Source organism: Lactuca sativa, chromosome 5 (genome assembly GCF_002870075.4).
Source record: "Lactuca sativa cultivar Salinas chromosome 5, Lsat_Salinas_v11, whole genome shotgun sequence".
Classification (NCBI taxonomy): domain Eukaryota; kingdom Viridiplantae; phylum Streptophyta; class Magnoliopsida; order Asterales; family Asteraceae; genus Lactuca; species Lactuca sativa.
In genome coordinates this window covers 357,244,088-357,264,430 of record NC_056627.2, presented here as the reverse complement: position 1 = coordinate 357,264,430, position 20,343 = coordinate 357,244,088, and the positions used below count along the sequence as shown (strand labels likewise).

Sequence of the window (20,343 nt, the reverse complement as noted above, 5' to 3'; positions counted from 1 at the left end):
ATATATATATATATATATATATATATATATATATATATATATAAATGGACTCATCACTTAAAACAATGGCTTCTTTTGGACATTGGTTTAAAAATACAAGGGGTGTATATAACAATTAAACAGCTGAAAGGGACTTCATTGTAAATAATATTTCAAAATGTAGCCATTCTTGCCTAATTTTTGTCGTCTCTTACATTTTACACCCCTTGTATTACAAGGGGTGTAAAATGTAAATGACGATTCTGCCCAAGGCGCGTCAAACAGTTATTCAACTCAGTCGAACGAGTTCACGACTCAATGACCCCCAAAAGTCTCTGTGTGGTACGAAAGTTCAACTCTTCGAAACAACTAGGGTTTTTTCTTCATTTTGGGGCTTATTTTATCGTTTACAGTTGAAATTATTCGATCGATCCATTTTTCTTATCGAAAATTAATTGAAGCTACCGAAACCCTCCCAAATATTCACTCTTTTTTTTTTTTCTTTTTTACTTTTTCGCTATTTTCAAGTCGCTGTGAGGAATTTCTCAGAGTTTTTAATGAAAAGTTGCGATGGATCCGAACGCCGTGGTGCTGGAAATAAGCTCCGATGAGGATGTTGGATGGAATGATTATGATGGAAGAGGAATTGCCGACGGCGGTGACGACGTTGATTGGTTAGCAGAACTTCTAGACGAGGTAAATAAGGGTAATTCCGGTGATGATTCGGACGAAGTGGTGGTTGTAAGTGAGGTTTCCCCGTCTGAAAAACCGGTTAAGAAATCGAAATTGAAGAATTCTTTAGTTGATTTGGACGATGATTGTGTGATTCTTGATAAAGACCCCGACAAGCCCGTGGAAGTCCGGAACGATAATCCCAGCAACGGCGAAGATGATTCCGATGATATAGTTGTTGTTAGCGAAAAAGGACAGGTTAGAATTTTACTATTTCCATGGTTCTAAAATCACTTCTTTAGTTTTTTGATAATATGCTTTGGCATTTTCATTGATGTCAAATAAGGTAACTTTAGTCGAGGGATTATTTGCTTGTTGCGACGTATGATTTTGAAGTTGTTTAGAAGGTTCTTTCCTGAATTGCAGAAAGTTTTTCGCTTTTAGTTTGTATATAATAAGAAAGATGATATGGGACATGATAATGCCGTAGGAAACAGGATTGAAAGTTTCTCGGGTTTAATCCATGGAATGTTTACAATTTTATAAAGGACTCTTAAATTGCAAAGAACATTCTGTATCATTCATTAGGTTTCTATTAAAGATTATTTGTTATATGTATTCTCTAGTTGGTTCTTTGTTGAAAGTTTTTTGGCTTTATCATTGGTGGAAAAATGTTGGAATTGAGGCGAAAGAAGGGTTCTTGATTGTTTACAATATTCATGGATGGTGACCTTAAGTATCCTTTTTTATTAATGGGTTAACTTTGACATGCTTACAACCTCAATTGCATGCTTATAGGAAGTTTTGAGAGTGTAAATTTCTTTTGGCATTGTTTAATCTTTGGTAGAAAAGTTTGTGTAAATTTCTCTAACAATACCAACTGCATGAATGTATGCGAATTTATATTATGATGATAATGATTTTGATCACGAATGAATGATTTATCTGTTCCTTAGTATGTTACTTTATATATTTGCAGGTTGCATGTCGAGATTATCCACATCCAAGACACCTTTGCATCAAATTCCCTTTTTCCACTACTCCAAATCAAAGCCACTGTGACCAGGTAATTCCTAATCCGAAAAATTCCAAAAATTACCATTATGCCCTTTTGATCTCTACCATTTCATTTGAATTTCAGTGCTACTGTTATGTTTGTGACTCACTTGCTCCATGTGTGTATTGGGGCAATGGCAGTGCACCTATGGACCATTGTCATGCCACTGATAAAGATGAGTTATGGAAACACGAGAGGAAAAACGCCAAAAATGGTAGTAAAGCTGTCCAACAAACCGTTCCTAAGGTTGCTGACATGGCACTCTTTAATGGGCTGCACCCACCACCACCGACACCAACACTGCAGATGGTTCAGCCACCAAGGTCCGGGTCGATCCGTGCACGCCACCTATCGGCTAACCTTCGACACCCAAATGTGATGAACCAAATTCGAAGACCCGTTTTTCCATCAAGGAACAAATTACATCCAGATTTGGTTTCTCAATATTTGCTTACAAGACATGGGGGTAGTATTAGTAAGGGACAACATGGCACTCAGCTTCACGTGCCGGTATTTAAAAGAACAGGTTCGGTTGGGGGGGCCACACCCACACCCACACCCAACCGGCACCACCCGTACGCTCCACACCCACACAGGGGTAATTCTGGAAATCCCAATAGACACCAAAACTACCCCGCGTATTCAAGATCTTTACAACCAAACGTGGTCAACAACACTCCGGTTTCTTATCCCCCTCACACATCCACATCCACTTCGCCAACTGTAAATCCATTAATCAATCATCAACAATGGCCCCTCCAACCTCAATTCTCAACTCGCTGTCACTCAAACCCTAATAATGTTCAATCTCAAGTAAATTCTAGCCTGGTTTACCGACCGTCATCTTCCCGACCCGACCCGACATCCGGTCAGCCAAGTTATCCAGCAGGTCAGCCTGTTCCTTCTCAAACCCGTGTAGATAACCCGTCAATTTCTGTTTCCGATTATACCGCCCAGAGTTTGCCCGATCAAGGAACTCAAGCAATGGATAATGGGCTCAGTTGGCCCGCGACCCAACAGTCTGCTGCTACGGTTGAACCCGACCCGTCATCGCTTTTGGCGGGCCCTGGTGGGGGTGGGTTAGGTGACTATCGGTATGATTGGATTTTTGATAACCAGCCTGTTGAACCAGGGTTCATAGATGGTGCTCATGGGTCATACGGGTTGACCGACTTCTCCTCTGATTCTTCATTTATCGACACGGGCCCCATTTTCGACTTTTAGGCCTTTGATTCCCGTGTGATTTTTTTGCTTGGCAGAGAGTGGTGAAAGCATTCATGCTTTGTTTGGACTTTGGAGGAGGATTTGACTGATGACTGGTGGATGTTGCTTCTTTTATTGCTCTGTTTTTTTTTTTTGCCCATTTTTGGGTTTAGTTCAACTTGTTTTTGTGTTTTCATGTATTTATTTAGTTATGTTGCATGTAATCTCATCCATCTTAGTAATTTTAGTGCAAATTGTTTATATTATTAGCTTTTGTTCATATTCCATTTCACTGCTTTAGGCGGTCGATTAGCTTTTGTTCATATTTGATCCCAAAAACCATTTTAGGTTAGGTGGTTGGAGGGTAATGTTATCTTGGGAGATGGATACCTAAGCATGTGCTGATGTGGTTTCCTCAACTTTCAACCAATTTTTAGGGCCTTTATGTGTCGTCTTGGTTTTTTTGTTCTTTTTTTTTTATTAGAAGCTTTAGGTTATTTGGACTGTCGTGTTTACCCGGTTGCAAATCCAATACCAACTCAAGCTCAACTTGGGGGTTAGCCGGTTGAAAGGGAATTTCTTGTCGTTGGATTATGGGAATGTGATTGGTTGTTGGAAAATGTTTTGTTGATAGGGTTGTTGGAACAAGTTTTGTTGAAAGGATTTTGGAGAAGGTTTTTGATGTTGAATTGCTGATACTCATGAAGCTACCACTATGTGAATCTTTTTGTTGGAATTGTTGAGGTGTTGTGTTTGGCACGAACGATTAATCTCGGTTTGAGGAGTTTGGGTTTCGGTTAGATGATGTGTTTGAGTTTTGTTCCTCGGTGTTTGGCTATCAGAAAGTAGAGAAAAGAATTGGCTAATAGATAATAGAATTAAGGATTGTAGTGGGAGATTATTATATAATTGTATTGAATTGGTCTATATTTATAGGTAAGTGTAATTTAATTTTAAATTGATTTTGTTTTATCCAAATATGGACGGTGATTTTTTTGTACAAGTCGTGTAACGACGTAACAAGGCATCATGCTAGTGGGTGGTGATATACATGCTATCAAGAAGTGTCAACCGACAACATCACTTGATCAAAGTTCATACATCAACGCCAGGATTTACATTACATGTTTTTTCCTATGCTACACGACATTGAATATAAGCATTAACGATCCAGAATATAAAAACGAAAAAGTGACAAGTTGAGCCAGTAAAAACTAGCCTATTTGCAAAATACAGTTCACCCGAACTGTCACTCCTTAAAACCAGTAAAAAACGACATACTTGACATCTAAATCGGGATTTTTGGAAAAAGAAAAAAAATCACTTTGCGCGATTGAGTCTCTTTTCCTTTTAAACAGCCCACTTACAATAAACATTTCTTAAAGAAGTTGTATTTTTTTTCAAGTGTCCGTGTAACCATTCATCTTTATTTTTTATAACATCAAACAATTACATCTCTTTATATTTATATCCGATGTGAGATAGTTTTTTTATAAACATGAACCATTTGCTCAAATTTAAATATAAATCTTTCATCATTTTTTTTCTATTTTGTCCAATACTATAAGGTAGGTCCTAATTTTTTTGCAAAGTATGCCCTAAAGTGTTTATTATAGATGTTAAATAAAATTTAAAAAATAGGTGACACATTGATACATGATAGCTCCGCCCCTGAAAGTAACTTTAATAGCACACACGATTTCTTTCGTCACTTTATTTTGCTTTTTTCTTTGCTTTATTATTTACTCAAGGAGTATGCACGCATGTCTATGTATTAGTCTTGTCCAAAACGTAAAAATCGTCTTAAAGAAATGAATAAAACACAATAAATGACGAAGTTGCTCTACAATGAATGAAATATCTTAAAGAAATGAATAAAGCACAATAAGTACCGAAGTTGTTCTAAAATGAAAGAAATGTGTTTATGATGTATTAAATTGGGGAAAATGAGTTACAAGTCTAACGAAATTTCTAAACCGTTCAAAAAACCTCAATCATGTTTTGTATGTTCAAGAACTTAACATTTTGTCTAAAAAGGTTAAACAAAACCTCCAAACCGTTCAAAAAACCTCAATCATGTTTTGTTTGTTCAAAATGTTAAGTTCGTTGAGGTTTTTTGAACAGACTGAGAGAACAAAATAGATGATGCGCAGGGACAAGGTTTGAGAACTCAAACCTTGAGTGAATGATCAAGTCATAAATGAAGAACGAGAATAAATGATCAAGGTAAAGCTAATAAATGAAGAACAAGAAGAATGTTTGAAAGAGATTAGAAATAACTTAGTAAAAGCCAAAAGTTGAGTGAATGGTCCGTCTTTGACTTTGCATTGAAATCTCCTATAAATAGGAGTGAAGGTTACAATGAATGAACTAGTAAACTTACATAGGACTGGACAATAGAAATGTTTCTGATATTCTGATTGTCTAATATTACAAAAGTCTAAGTCCTATGAAATGTCTCATCAATACAAAGATAAACTTTAATAAATGCATAAAGACAAAATACATTCACTCTGGATCAACATCCATAATGAGGCATGAGAATCATTCTGGAATGCCTTCAGCTTCTCATCTTCTACTCTTCCGGTCCGGACAGATTCTGGACCACTCTTCTCATTTGACTCAGGACCATTTTTGTTTCGGAACACAAGTACTTCGGAAGACAATCTTAGGATTGCTAGAGGTTCACTTTTAGGTTCCAACACAGACAAAACATGATTGGGGGTTTTTGAACGATTTGGAAACTCCGTTGGTCTTACATGTCATTTTACCGATATGGTAATAAGTTACGTCATTTTTTTCTCTTCTTTGACTTCCATAGAATTGAACAAAAGAGTAACTTAGTTGAGATTTTTTAGACAAAATATTAAGTTCGTTGGATTTTCTTGAACAAATAAAACATGATTTGAGTTTTTTGAACAGTTTGGAAACTTCATTGAGCTGATAAGTCATTTTTCCTATTAAATTGTAATGGAATCAAAATATAGAACATAAAAGCAACAATTCCAAAAAAAATACTCCATAATAAATAAATAGGTTTATTTAAATTCACATCTGAATTTACTAGATTCTAATGTGAATGTCTGTATTTACTTGAAATGATATGTGAATTCATCATATTCATTTTAACGGTCATGTAAATACAATTTAGATACAAATATAAATTGTCAACGGAGGAAAGATAAAAATTAACATGTTAGGCCTTCTATAACGTAGGGAAAGAATGAAAAAAGAATAGTTCATACCCTTTTTAATATAATAGAATACGTTTGATGGTTATTTAATGACAATAAACATGGTCTGTAGATTTCATAAAACCAACAATATATAAATACTAGGCGAATGCCCGCGCGTTGCGTGGATATAAAAAATATTTTATATTAAAAATAAGTAAATCATTGTTATTAACAATTAAATAATAATTTCAAAAAAATATATAAAATGGTTTTTAGTATTGTTATTATGTTGAACTATATTATAAGAGATAAGGTTGGAACTTGAAGTTGTTTTGCATATACAAAGTTATATGATTAAAACAGAAAAAAAAATTAAAAATAAATAAATCGTTATTGTTATCTATTAAATAATAATTTCATATTAAATTAAAACGTTTATATTAAATATTATCATTATGTAGAAAATACGATAATAGAGACATCTTTTTATCTATCTTAAATTTTATCATTGTGTACAACATATGATAATAGAGACAACTTTTTATCTTAAATAGTAAAAAAAATGTTTTGAATCATAAATATTACCATAATTATATAGAGCATATTATAATAGTGACGTCTTTTATAAGGTTAAAACTTCAAATTGTATTACATGCAGGGATGTAAAACTTGGCTAACATAACCAAATATTCGACATGTTACTTAAACTCGGCCTCCAATGGAAGCGGGTTTGCCTAACTCAGTCAGTAGACACTCAGATCCTTATTAAACTCGATCCAAATCTAAAAGATACGGTCCAAAATCATTTTCGAAATTATGAAATTTAATTGGTCACTTGTCGACAAAGACAATCTCACCAAAGAATACACTCAACGTCCTACAAAGTTATATGCAAGGAAGATCTCATGGCTTAATCCCTTTAAAATATTTCACAATCTTTCCTATTTATAGAGGAGAATACATTATCTTGTTTACTCTCACGATCAATGTGTGATGAAGACATTTTAATTAAACTCATTTCTTTATTTGCCAATAATTTCATTTTGTTAAATAAAATATTAAATAATAAAAATAATACGTTGTCCAAAAAATTTATTGTTCAATAGTTCCATTTTTCAGTAATCTTGTAAGTTGCTATAAAAAATCAAGTTTTTATTGAATAACTTTTGTTAAATCCTAAAATCATAAATTCAGTTAGGTACTTAATATAGAAAGTTTTTTTATATGTATTTTCATGATTCAAAATGTTATTATAAAATGAATTCATTTATAAAATATAATCGAGTATATATTTCGTGTTTTTGAATCAAAGTGATTTTTCAAACAATTATAATTTTATGTTTAGGTAGATTTTTTTATATTTATATAACATTATGTAACTTATAATATTATTATAAACAATTTGAATAATCATGGGAGTTTCAAATGTATGCGGTGAAAGGAAAATGCTTAATTTATCGGTCCAAATTGATCAAACTCGGACCGATTCAGCTTAATATACCAAACTACATAATATTTTTTCTATTGAAACCCGGTTTGTATATATTTTGTGTTTTTGAATCAAATTTATTTTTCAAACAATTATAATTTTATGTTTAGGTAACTTATTTATAATATTATTATAAACAATTTGAAAAATCATGGGAGTTTCAAATGTATGTGTTGAAAAGAAAATGCTTCCTTTATCGGTCCAAATTGATCAAACTCAAACCGATTCAACTCAATATACCAAACTACATAACGGTTTTTCAACTGAAACTCTGTTTGAACCTAAAAAAATCTTATTCAAAACCATTTTCGGGATTCTAAAACTTAAATAGACAGTTGCCAATAAAGACAATCTCACTAAATAATACCCTCAACATCCTAAAATGGTAGGCATAAGGAAGTTCTCATGGTTTGGTCCCTTTGAAACATTTCACAACATTTCCTATTTATAGAAGAGGAAACGTTCTCTTGTTTACTCTCACCATCGATGTGGGATGAAGACATTGTAATAAACACACTTTCTTGTTAATAAAACATTATTCAACTTATTTAGTAAAACACCATTTCTCTTGTTTACCCTTTCTTTATTGTTCAATAGTTTCATTTTTCTATAATCTCGTAAGTTGCTATCCAAAAAAGTAAGTTCTTATTGAATAACTTTTTGTTCAATTCTAAAATCATAAATTCAGTTAGGTATTTAATATAGAAAGTTTGTTTATATGTATTTTCAAGATTCAAAAGTTCATTATAAAAAGAATTCATTTATAAAATATAATATGCGTATATATTTCGTGCTTTTGATCAAATCGAATTTTCAAACAATTATAATTTTATTTTAGGTAGATGTTTTTTATATTTATATAACACTATGTAACTTTTTTAAAATATTATTGGAAACAATTTGAAAAATCATGGGAGTTTCAAATGTATGTAGTGAAAGGAAAATGCTTCTTTTATGGTTCAAATAGATCAAACTCGGACCGATTCAACTAAATAAACCAAACTACATATATATATATTTTTTTCTAGTGAAACCCGGTTTGTATATATTTCGTTTTTTTGAATCAAAGTGATTTTTCAAACATTTATAATTTTAGGTTTAGGTAGATGCTTTTTTATATTTATATAAAATTATGTAACTTATTTATAATATTATTAGAAATAATTTGAAAAATCATAGGAGTTTCAAATGTTTGTTGTGAAAGAAAAATGATTCTTTTATCGGTCCAAATTGATCCAGCTCCGGTTCAACTCAATATACTCAACTACATAATTTTTTTTCTAACTAAAACATGGTTTAAACCTGAACAAATTCGGTTCAAAAACATTTTTGGAATTCTAAAAGTTAACTGGACACTTGCCAATATAGACAATCTCACCAAATAATACCTTCAAAATCCTACAAAGGTAGGCATGAGAGGAAGTTCTCATGGTTTGGTCCCTTTGAAACATTTCACAACCTTTTCTATTTATAGAAGAGGAAACATTCTCTTGTTTACTCTCACCATTGATGTGGGATGAAAACATTGTAATAAAATACCCTTTCTTGTTTATAAAACATTATTTAAATTATTTATAATATTATTGTAAAGAAATTGAAAAGTCATGGGAGTTTCAAATGAATGTGGTGAAAGGAAGTTAAAAAATGGGGTTTCAAATGCATGAGATTCAAGAAAAAATGCTAGCTTTATAAGTATGTATGATATAAGATGATTGGTTACAAAAAATTGAAATAATTATATAATACGAAATTGGGAAAACCATAGAAAAACTCAACTTATTATTCATTTAAATCGTGGAAAAATTATTATATTACTATTTCGCACAATAAAATCATTTTGTTATAATGCCTGAAATAATTATTTGTAAATGGCAAACCCTTGATAGTAGGTAAAGTTACCTAGACTAGGTGGTCTTAAAAAAATCACAACCTATTATCTTTCAATGTACGAAAAAATCACTATGTTTTTATTTAATAAACCATTTTATGTTATGATAATGACTAAAATGATAGTTTGTAACCGGTAAGCTTTTCAGTACCAGTTAACTAGCCTACGTGGCTTTAAAAGAAATGACATGACATCTTACATGAAAATTAGATGTCGATTTATAACCTAGGCTATATTTGGCGTACTAGCTGATAGCTGAAAAGTTAGCTGTTAAATAAAAAACTAGCTGATAACTGAAAAGTTAGCTGATAAAAAAATAACATTTGGTAAACTAGCTGAAATATATAAAATTACATAAAAGGACATGTAGGAGTATGTGTTTTTATAATTAATTAAGGGGTGTATTTGGAAAATTTTAAAAAAGCTCCTAAAAAGCTAGTCTAAGTAGCTTTTCAAAAAGCTAACTTAAAAGCTATTTTTTGGCCTACCAAACACAACAACATAAAAAAGCTCGAAAAATAAGCTAGCTGTGACACGCCAAACACAACCCTAGTTTTTTAGAAGCTTAGAAATTGTTATGCTTTTTTACATCAATAATTGAGCTAATGAATTTGTCCATCTTCAATGTTTATATTTATTTTCTATGGTATTTGGTGCTGTCCTTCCTCCTTGAGGTTGAGAGTTCATCATCTATATGGACTTAATCATTTGAAGTTACCGTTTCATACCACATAATTTTACTACTTTGATAAAAACATGATTGACTAGTAAATGATTGAGTTCCAATTTTGAGCAGTACAAAGATATCTTAATAGCAAAAGTTGACAAACTAGTAATTAATAATTTACATTGATCCAAAATGTAGCCATTTGTAATGACTAGTTTATGGGTGTATACAACAAGTTGTTAAAATACAAGCAAATGCTCAAACATGTGGAAGGCTACAAACGAAAGATGGTAAAAAAAAAATCACCTGGCTGCATCAGTTTTAGCTTCCTGCCAACAAAAAAAAACAGTCAATTTGACAATTGACAAAAGCAAAAGTGTAATGAAAATATGAAATAAATATTTGATTATGATTTATGGTATGCACCTGAGATGTGAAATACTGAAATATAACCACCCAATATTGATGTTCAACATTCTAAAGCATATGCCTGAACCTACAATATAATCAAATACAGAACCAAATAGTTATATATTCTGTAGCAAATTTTGTTTGATAAGTCATCAATGAAGATAACATACAAGTAGTATCTAGAGTCTAGACAACCTGTATGCATGCATTATGGTTGTACCTCAACTGCTCTTGCTTCAAAAAAGTGATCAGGTCTGGGCGCATGACCACCATCATGCTGAAGGATTCTTAGTTTGCCTTCCTACAACCAAAAATAAATAATAAAAATAAAAATATAGACTATAGTTTTTTTATTTTTTATTTTATTAGATAAAGTACAGACCTTGGTTCCATAAACAAGACCACCTCCAGCAAGAGGATGAAAGCAAGCTACATTGACCTCATCTTCTGCACTCGGAAGCACACTCACAAGTTCCATATCTGAAACTCTATATACCTGAAACCCAAAACCATATGTTTAAATAATAAACCACCATCAATCTACAAATGTGGATAGAAAATTAGAAAAAAAAAATAACCTCTAAAACTGTGTAAATGGATAACGAGGTCTCCCCATTAATAACAATGCTTTTAAGAAGGGAACTGTGACGTCGACCATAAGCAAGCAATATGTGTTCAGAAGTTGGCGAAAACTGCAAACATTTTTAAATTAATTAATTTACATTCAAACAGAAAGTAGATTTATTCAGATTAGATATACAATAAATAAACCTACTTACCTGAATAGATGTTAAACAATGAGCAGCTCTAATCGGCCTCGAAATAAGTACAGTACCAAAACTACATCAAATCAATATCAATCCATTATTAATTTTCAATCAAGATATATATATAAAAAAATATAAAATGCTAAATAGAAAAAGGAATTGAAAGTTTACGTTGCATCCTCGAGCGAATATATCCGAAGCTCATACATGACTTGGCGAGCAGAAATGGGATGTCTAGTTGGAGATGTTCCCGCCCTTTCTTGATGATTATTATTATGTTGTGTTGATATCCCAGGATCACCTTCAAACTGTGGAAGTACACATGCCACACAAGCAGCTAGATATCTCCCACATGGTGAAAAATGCGCCCCCATTTCACTATAACATTAACAATATATAATATCATCAAACAAAAGCATTACATGTAAATGTAACTGAAGGCATGAATATGATTTATGCGAGCAAGCTTACCTACAAAGTACTGCATGTGGTATTATGAGACGACATTTTTCAGCCTTGAGTGAAGCACAAGGATTTTTAAAATCATGAGGCCATATTCTTAGTTTTACAGTACATGGCAACTCAGCAGCAGCAGTAGCACTTAATGATGCAGAAAGTTGAGATTGTATTCTACTAATGATAGGGAAACTATCACCTCCAATTCCATCATTACTCATCACACCACTCACCCTATTAGAAGAAGAAGTCGAAGCAGTATTTGAAGAAACATCCCTTGTACCATAAGGTACAACTAACGAAGCCTCTACAACCTCCCCCCTATTACCACTACCAGAATGTTCAGCTTGGTTTTGACTTTGACTTTGACTTTGACCCACCAGCCATCCTTGCATGAAAGGCAACTCCCAACACACACGCTCTCTGAACAGATCGTCCGTGGGTCGACCCGTGGACACGGAAGTATCCATATTGGAAGGAGCGTTTTCCCTGTAGTCATCTGGAAGTTGTGGTTGTTGTACCTCAGTGACATCCATTTGCATTTCAGTTGGAACAGAAGAAGCCATCATTTGTTCATACAGTTCTGTTGCATTTGCAAGAACTTGAAGTCGATCGGATGATTCTGATTGTGTGTTGTCTCTGTTTCCAATATGTAGTTGTGGCCTTGAATCAGGAGAACAGAAGAGAGGCACAGGCATCAATGGAAGCTCAGCAGCTAAACTTAGACGATCAATGGAATGCATGTTTCCCATATATACAGCGGGTGGAGGGTAATGCAGATATCCAAGAGATGTCGCAGGTGCCATTGTTGAATCCGAAGAGTCAAGATCATTGACCTGGAAAGTCAAAGTCAAAGTCAACCATATAATCAGTAAAAAATAATTAAAAAAACATGTCAAGAGTGTTTTTACTTTTACTTTACCTCGGCAGTTAACAAAAATGGAGCAGAATGTGGATGGAAGTGAACAGCACGAAGAGAACGTCTTGTTCTTAATACAATAGTAGGTGAGGAAGTTTCTCCTCTGCTATTGTAATGCCACAAATACAGCTGGAAATACAAAGATTATGTCAACACTCAATATAATAATAAACAATAATTAGATTTGACAAAAAAAAAAAAAAAAAAACCTTATGGCCTGCAGCAACTGCAAGAAGTTCTCCTTCAGCATGGAAGGCAATTGAAGCAATAGGCCGATCTGCCACAAATAAGATATAAGAATATATATTTAATGACTATTTAACAAAAGAAAATGTTTTATTTTATTTGGAATAAGAGAGAAAGAAAGTGATTAGACATTACAAAAATCACGGGACCCTATGCATTCTGATGTATTCGCATTCCATAATCGAACTTCATGATCCAAACTTCCACTTGCAAGTATTTCTGGATGCAGTGGGTGGAATCTAACCTGTAAAACCACAATCAATATCAGCACATATTTCAACAGTTGAATCAGAGAAGGATAAAGGTGAGTAATGCACATGCATCTTACCACCCAAGGAGTTCTTCGATGACCACTCAGCACCTTTTCACATTTTCCAGTTTGGCAATCGATAATTTTAACAGTATGATCACCACTGTAAATCCCAAAACAAGTGATTTCAATATACATATAATTAAAGAAATGCCACAAAGAACAAAACAAAGACTACTGACAACATACTGAGTAGAAGCAAGAATTTTCCCATCTGCACTAAATGCTGCTGCAATGGTTGACCTAGGAGAAGGGACCAAAGGACAGTATTTGGCTGATAAACATCGCAAGGACTCAGCTTCCACCCTGGGAACATAAAAACAAATAACTAATCAAACACTGTGGCTAATCTACTCATTTTCTTCAGAGGCATTATGAATTATATTATAAGAAAATAATAGATGTACCATGAAAGAAGTTCGCGTCTTGAGTTCCTCACTCTTTCACTTTCAGGTTTAACAAATGACTGATGTTTGTGATTAGAAACTTCTCCCCACTGCCTTTTTGGCAAGCATTTTGCTGTTCTAGGAGCTATCTCCCTTCTTGCCAACAGATGAAGCACGTTTCTATCACTAAGAAAAAAGTGTATGTGAGATGGCCGGTATCAAAGTACATTCATTACTAATATAATATGGAAAGTTCTGCTAGCCAAGAATCATTAAGAAAATCATTCGTTTGCTTAAGCATTATAAGACATAACATTCTAATCCTACAAGCATACCCACATGGAAACCTATAAGAAACAAAATTATACAAGATCGCCAACTTCAAAGTTCAATTCAACAACAAAATTATCATCTGAAGCTGATCTGAGAAGAAATCAAATGTGCAAACAACCAAAATATGAAGCACAAACGAGCAGAATTTTTTATTTAGTACGTTACTGCTTATGACAGAGTTAGAGAGCATAATTTGTCTGATTATGATCGTCTAATGATCTGATATATGTCAATAGGCATCGTTGGTGTGCATAAATTCCTAACAGATCATGTTTTTTTTTCAATTTAAATACCAAAATTGGACATTCATGTAATATAAAAAAGACACGTATATAAACAAGGAAAATCAATCGACAATCCTGTAATGTTCCTGTTGACATATTTACCATCGAATTCAAATTATAAACAATTGAGAAGAGGCAAAGACTATAATCTCACTTTTGATGGATTTGAGACGGTAAAGAAGATGATGAGAGGGTGTTGAGATCATCAAGGCATGAACTTGTATCCATTCATGTAAATCAAGATACAAAAGGATTCTTATTGATAAATATGTTGCAGATAGGGAGCAGAAAAATCTAACAAACTGGAACCCTAGTTGTAACCGCCTATTGGTCTCTCTTTTCTGTTCTTCGATTAGATTGAGATTTGAGAAGAGAAACCCTAGCGAGCGAAACCAGAAAGCTAAATCCGGATGACGTACAACAAAGGCCAAAGGGACAAATCTCCCCTCTGTGTATTTTTAATAGAAAAATCCGGAATATAATTTGGATAAGCTTTTCTTCTTAAAACCCTATTAGTTACTGGTATTAAATAATCAAAATTCAGAAATATCCGAACCCGTTGTATTCGTTTTTTTTAAATAGCTATTAATCAATTTGGATGAGCTACCGGTATGAAATAATTTGGATAAGTTTTTCATTTTAAAACTCACTTAGAGTTGTTTGTTTTTTATAAAATGATATCATTAACTTTATTCTATATTTGTTATTACCGTAATAAATTGAAATTAATCATATAATAATAATAAATAATTCTAGATAAAAAATTAGTTAGTTTAATCATATGTAAATAAAATATAAAGATCAATGTGATGATGTAATTTTAAAAGATGTTTATATAAAATAATTAAGCATAATATTTGTTAAATAACAGTAAATAAAATTGTTAATTTAGTTAACATGTTTTTTTGTTAAATTTTCGAAGACAATGGTTATTTTTCCGGTTAGCTTCAATAAATTTGTTAATTTTAATTATTAACTATATAATTTATTAATATCTGGTTATAGATAATGTAACACAAAAAAAATATTTATATGAAATTTACCAAATGGTTTTGAAACTATATGAAATACATTCGAAATGTTTATAATATTCTTCGTAATATTATTAAAATAATAAAAATACTATTGAAAAAAAATTAAAACAAATTTATGTTGAATAATATAACTTAAAATAAGGTGAAAAGTGGTTTGAATAGAAAGATTAAGTATTGCGTCACGCATCACACACACAACAGTTTTTAAGTTAAAAGTCTTCTAAAAAACAAACATTTGTGAAATATCAGTTGTTATGCTTGTACTGCGTGACACAACCAAAAATGGTCGGGAGTGGTTTTTCTTAAAGAAAACAAACAACCCTTTACATTCAAAATTTTATTTTTAAGTTACATATCAGTTCTATTGCATTTGTTTGATTAGAGTTTTTTGAGAATGTTTGATATTAATGAATGATGCATTTAAAAATATAGAATTGTATTTTATTATAATAAAAAGTTGTTTATTTTAATCAAATAAATTGGATGAATATTTTTGTGAAATATGATTTTTTTTTTTAATTTAAATTTTTGAACGATTTTATCATGGAATCATAATAAATAATAATGTATAACCCATTTGCACGGTATCATGGTGTGATATAAACATTTATAAAGAAATTTCAGATAGATTTTGATATTCTTTGGTTTTGTTATCGAAATCAATTTGGTTTTGATCGAGTTTTTTTCGGTCTTATTGTCTTTGTATTCGGTATTTTTTTTTTTTTTTTTTTTGAGGGGGGCATTTTAGTTTCGGTTTTTTTTTGTTTTCTACATTTTTTAGCCTTGTTTCGGTTTTTTCGACTCGGATTAATTCATAACATTACATCACTTTGTTAAACATAAAGTATTGTTAAAATTTAATGTTTCATTAATATACCAAACTTTAAAAAATGTTTCATAGTGTTGCATAAAACATGTTATTCAAATTACATATCATTGATTTGATGTTGCCCACCTTTCAATATGAAAAACAAAGTGTTACCTCATTTACAAAGCAACTTGTATTTATTGAAATGCATAATGAATTCTTTAATAACTTGTATTCTATTTATTATGGTGGAAATTATGGATCATTCTTATCCTCTCATCCCTAGCATCCTCTCTCTTTCGTATTAGCAACTAGTACATAACAAAATATACAAATACTGAAACAAAATGTACTTAAATGCACAAACATGAATATTGTGAATGACAACTTGAGCTCGGTACTGGGATACTATGAAAGGTGTTCTTGGTGCTACTTCATGAAAATTGATCTTCTCCCGCATAGTCATTCATGCATATCGTGTACTCTTAATGCTTGAAAGTGTTGAAATTGTTAGCACGTGATATTTTTAGTACATATGATTGACATATCAATATATAATAAATGGATGTACAAATCTAACATTTTGGAAAATTACTATATCATAATTTGAAGATCATAACTACATAGTTTTCATTTTGAATATGTTATCATAGACATGATAATCGTATGTTAATTTGTATTCATGTAAACTTAAGAATATATAAATAAAATAAAAAAAAAAACATCTAAGTGTGTCTATATACATAAGTAACATAAGGCATCATATTTAAGGAACCATTATTTAAGTATGTCGAAGTTCCTAATTGACCGGCTATATATTTATAGGGATCGATAACTTTTGTTAATTGTTAGAAGATATTATGTTTAGAGAATAAATAATCAATATGGATGTCACTGGAAGCTCGAAGGGTCAACGAGAAAGGTCAAATATTTATAATTAACCTCAAAATAAGCTTTTTTTTTTACCATTGGAGACCATGCACTTTATGGTGGAATAGTTCAACCAATTATCTTACTCTCACCCTCATTCATACCTTATTCATCCATGTCCATCCCATTTTCAAAGCCCCATGACTTTTACTATCTTCACCTCCAGTGGCTTCCATTGTTTTCCCCATACAAAGTTCATAAGCAAATCTCCTAAGAACCAAACTAGATGGAATCAAATTAATTTGTAAATCTTTCATCCCCAAGCAACAAATAGATATCTAAATACGAAATATAAATAAAAAGACATTTGTATGCCAAAACTAGAGATTAAGAGCTTATTTAAGCACAATGAACATGATGTCGATATTGTTAGGATCAAAGATGTCAGCGGTTATAAGAAGTTAGAAGAGGAAGAATGTAACACCCTATTTCGAGTCGTTTCATAGTTCGGGGTTGTGACCCGAAGATCAATTATATTAAGGCTTTGGGCTTTGGGAAAATAAAAGTTTAGAGCCATTTTGGATGTGGGTAATGTAGATAATGTGATCCAAGAGTTCGGGTTGTATTTTTGAGCCCAAGGGTATAATGGTAAAAGTGATGGTTAAGGCCTTTTATGAATTAAGGATTTTAGTTCAAGGTGTGGTAAGTCAAAAGTAATTAGACAGTGTTGTAGAGCTCCTCAATACCTTTCCGTGTATATAAGGATCATCAAAATTGGAGTTAGAACGAGGAAGTTATGGTCTTCGGAAGTCAGAATAGTTAAAGGTGTGCGATGTACGTTAGGTGTACATGGTTGGAGTGATCGCGAAGGTTCCTTCGCGTACGTTAAGTGTACCAGATGTACGTTGGGCGTACGCGACTTAGACTCAAACCCAAATTTAGGGTCTTGGACCCTATTTAAAGGCCTTAACTCATTTCCAATGTAACGCCCCATTTCTGGTAAGTGATTTATATAAAGTATTTTCCTTTCTTAAGAGGTGCTCAACGAGTCAGTAACCCAACTCGTCGAGTAGAGACGGGAATTGCACGTGTTTTTAGTTGGCAACTCGACGAGTCCATATTTCAGACTCGGCGAGTCCGCTTGTCTGGATGAAACCCTAAATCCCAGGGTTTGTACCCTATTTAAACGTCATTATGGCCTCCCACCCCAACCTCCAGCACCTTTAGAGCATTTCTCTGTAAAACCCTAGTCCCTATTGTTGAGCTTTAGTGTTTTGTGATAGCTTGGGAGTTGTAAAAGAGAAGGAAGGAAAAGAAGATCAATATAAGAGAAAGGAGATCCAAAACCTTGCTTCTATATGCTTCATATTCTGGTAATAAAGTTATTACCTTGCTTATTCTTCCATTAAACCTTCTTTTATGTTTGTTTATGTCTCTTTTGGAGCTTTATATGATTCAAACTCGAGATTTGAGCTCTCCTTAGGATGGAGACCATAGATCTGGATGTTATTGAGATCTAGGAACTCAATATATCTACCTTTATGCAAATATAGCCTTGTTCCAAACCCTAAGTGCTTAGTGTTGGGTGATTTTGGTATTCTAGCCCATTCCCGTGTGCATGCACGTAAAGTTGGAAACTTTACGTGCAAAACCAGCCCTAGAAGCCCAGATCTATGAATTGGATGCACTGAAATCAACTAGAATCGACTATATAGTAATGGCATGCAGGAGACTCGGTGTGACATCCCCATTTTCACGGCCAGAAAAGACCAATTTTGTTTATGCTTTATAAAAATCATAATACCTCTTTTAATGAAAATGTTGCGGAATTTGTTCCCAGTAAAACATGATAAATACGTTATCAAAGCATTTCCGAAGAAAATATATTTTTATTTATTTTAAAACATTTGGGATGTCATCGTCAATACAGAAACATAAGCATAAACAGAACTTATCATTATCACTAGTGATCTATATCTCCTTAATCTCTCAATGTAATGTGACTTCATATCAACACCTGTGATATAAATAAACCGAGTGGGTTAGGTTGGGAAACCTGGTGAGTACATAGGGTTTTCATCCCACAATAATATAATTATTATGTTTAAAGAATCAAGCAATCAACCCAATTACCCATATCCATTGTCTTCTTTATTCTTAAGGGTCTACCCTAAGAATCAATTATTTCTCGTTCATTCATTCCTAAGGATTTTCCTAAGGAATAGGTACGAAGTCCATCGTTGCCTATGACACCTAGGGGTGTTCACAGGACGGTTCGGTTCGGATAATAATAAGATTATGAATCGTGACCACGGGGCGGATACCTTACATGCACTATCCGTAACCGAACCGAATTGTGTAAAGAACCGAACCGAACTGAACCGTATCAAGACGGGTAACCACGGTTCGGTCCACGGTTACCCGCTAAAAAAATCAAATTTTGTTGGAGTTCTAACACCATACATTACCAAAAAAAAATGATAAATCTGATACATAGACATTAATAAGATACCATACATTGATACATTTGACACAAAACATATAATTCATAATAATATAAATAAATATATAAAAATTGAGAAAAAAAATACATAAGACGTGTAAAGCCGTTAATTGGTACATGGTATGTACTAAGAGTCTAATTTGGTCAAATAGTCAGATTACTATTCAATGTTCCATTAATAATCACAATTAATAAATCATGACATATGACATACCTATCAACTATATATGCGGGACTAAAATAAAAACATTTAATTTAATGAACTAATGCTTCAATAATGTGTAAAGTGTATATATATATATATATATATATATATATATATATATATATATATATATATAATGTAATACGGTTCGGTTCGGGTATCCACATATATCTAAATATCAAAACCGGAACCGACTCGTATATATTTGGTTTTTTCGGTTTCAGTTTTTTTTGGTTTTGGTTTTTTACGGTTTCGGTTTTTTTCGGTTTCGGATTGACCGGATCGGTTCGGTTTTTCGGTTTTACGGTTTTTTGCACACTCTTAATGACACCGCTATCAAGCACATATACTAGTTCTATCACTTAGGCGTAGCTTCCAAAACTGTGACGTTCTTTATAAGGCGCATCTGTCGGTATAGTCCTTTAGGTGCATCTGTCGGGGTTATGAGGTTCTCTATTAGGCGCTTCTGCCGGTAGAGTCCTTTAGGCGCATCTGCCAGGGTTTTATTGATAATATCGTTTTCGAGAGTCCACTCGCAATACATGTCAATGGGTTTTTAGAGTACACCGGTGAACACATCGTTCACAACACCTATAGGTTGCGAGCATGCTAGTGTTCCAATGGACTGTCTAGAATAGTCTGTGGTTGTCATCTATACTCTGCTAGATAACGGGGCCAGC

The 20,343-nt window shown here is 32.8% G+C and overlaps 2 protein-coding genes across 6 annotated transcripts; one reads left to right on the top strand and one right to left on the bottom strand.

Annotated features, from left to right (window-relative positions):
* Positions 1-300: 300 nt before the first annotated feature.
* On the top strand, positions 301-3,177 carry LOC111912554 (uncharacterized). Its single transcript, XM_023908289.3, has 3 exons — positions 301-909; positions 1,631-1,717; positions 1,793-3,177. The coding sequence occupies exons 1-3, from the start codon at positions 550-552 to the stop codon at positions 2,930-2,932; spliced, it is 1,587 nt and encodes a 528-aa protein (XP_023764057.1). The 5' UTR covers positions 301-549; the 3' UTR covers positions 2,933-3,177.
* Positions 3,178-10,272: 7,095 nt separating this feature from the next.
* LOC111912555 (uncharacterized) lies at positions 10,273-14,721 on the bottom strand. 5 transcript variants are annotated; one of them, XM_023908291.3, is made up of 15 exons: positions 14,398-14,718; positions 13,648-13,812; positions 13,430-13,546; positions 13,259-13,343; positions 13,066-13,174; positions 12,894-12,961; positions 12,688-12,813; positions 11,781-12,601; positions 11,481-11,687; positions 11,322-11,382; positions 11,121-11,234; positions 10,925-11,038; positions 10,763-10,843; positions 10,558-10,627; positions 10,273-10,460 (listed from the first exon to the last, which is right to left on the bottom strand). In XM_023908291.3, exons 1-14 carry the CDS (start codon positions 14,469-14,471, stop codon positions 10,601-10,603), a joined length of 2,169 nt encoding a protein of 722 aa, XP_023764059.1. In that variant the 5' UTR covers positions 14,472-14,718; the 3' UTR covers positions 10,273-10,460; positions 10,558-10,600. The 5 variants fall into 5 exon arrangements, 3 of the variants coding, with proteins under 3 accessions (XP_023764059.1, XP_042751481.1, XP_023764058.1); XR_006183847.2 differs by having other exon boundaries at positions 10,713-10,843; positions 13,066-13,343; positions 14,398-14,720; XR_002857195.3 differs by having other exon boundaries at positions 10,738-10,843; positions 13,066-13,343; positions 14,398-14,720.
* Between the last annotated feature and the right edge of the window lie 5,622 nt (positions 14,722-20,343).

Bases quoted from the DNA above. Each gene is read 5' to 3' on its own strand.
- LOC111912554 (XM_023908289.3), top strand. From the start codon at position 550: ATGGATCCGAACGCCGTGGTGCTGGAAATAAGCTCCGATGAGGATGTT. The intron at 910-1,630 runs GTTAGAATTTTA...ATATATTTGCAG, and splicing joins TTGTTAGCGAAAAAGGACAG to GTTGCATGTCGAGATTATCC. The intron at 1,718-1,792 runs GTAATTCCTAAT...TTTGAATTTCAG, and splicing joins ATCAAAGCCACTGTGACCAG to TGCTACTGTTATGTTTGTGA.
- LOC111912555 (XM_023908290.3), bottom strand. From the start codon at position 14,471: ATGGATACAAGTTCATGCCTTGATGATCTCAACACCCTCTCATCATCT. The intron at 13,813-14,397 runs GTGAGATTATAG...CTTTTTTCTTAG, and splicing joins CCGTCTCAAATCCATCAAAA to TGATAGAAACGTGCTTCATC. The intron at 12,962-13,065 runs GTAATGTCTAAT...TATTTGTGGCAG, and splicing joins CATAGGGTCCCGTGATTTTT to ATCGGCCTATTGCTTCAATT.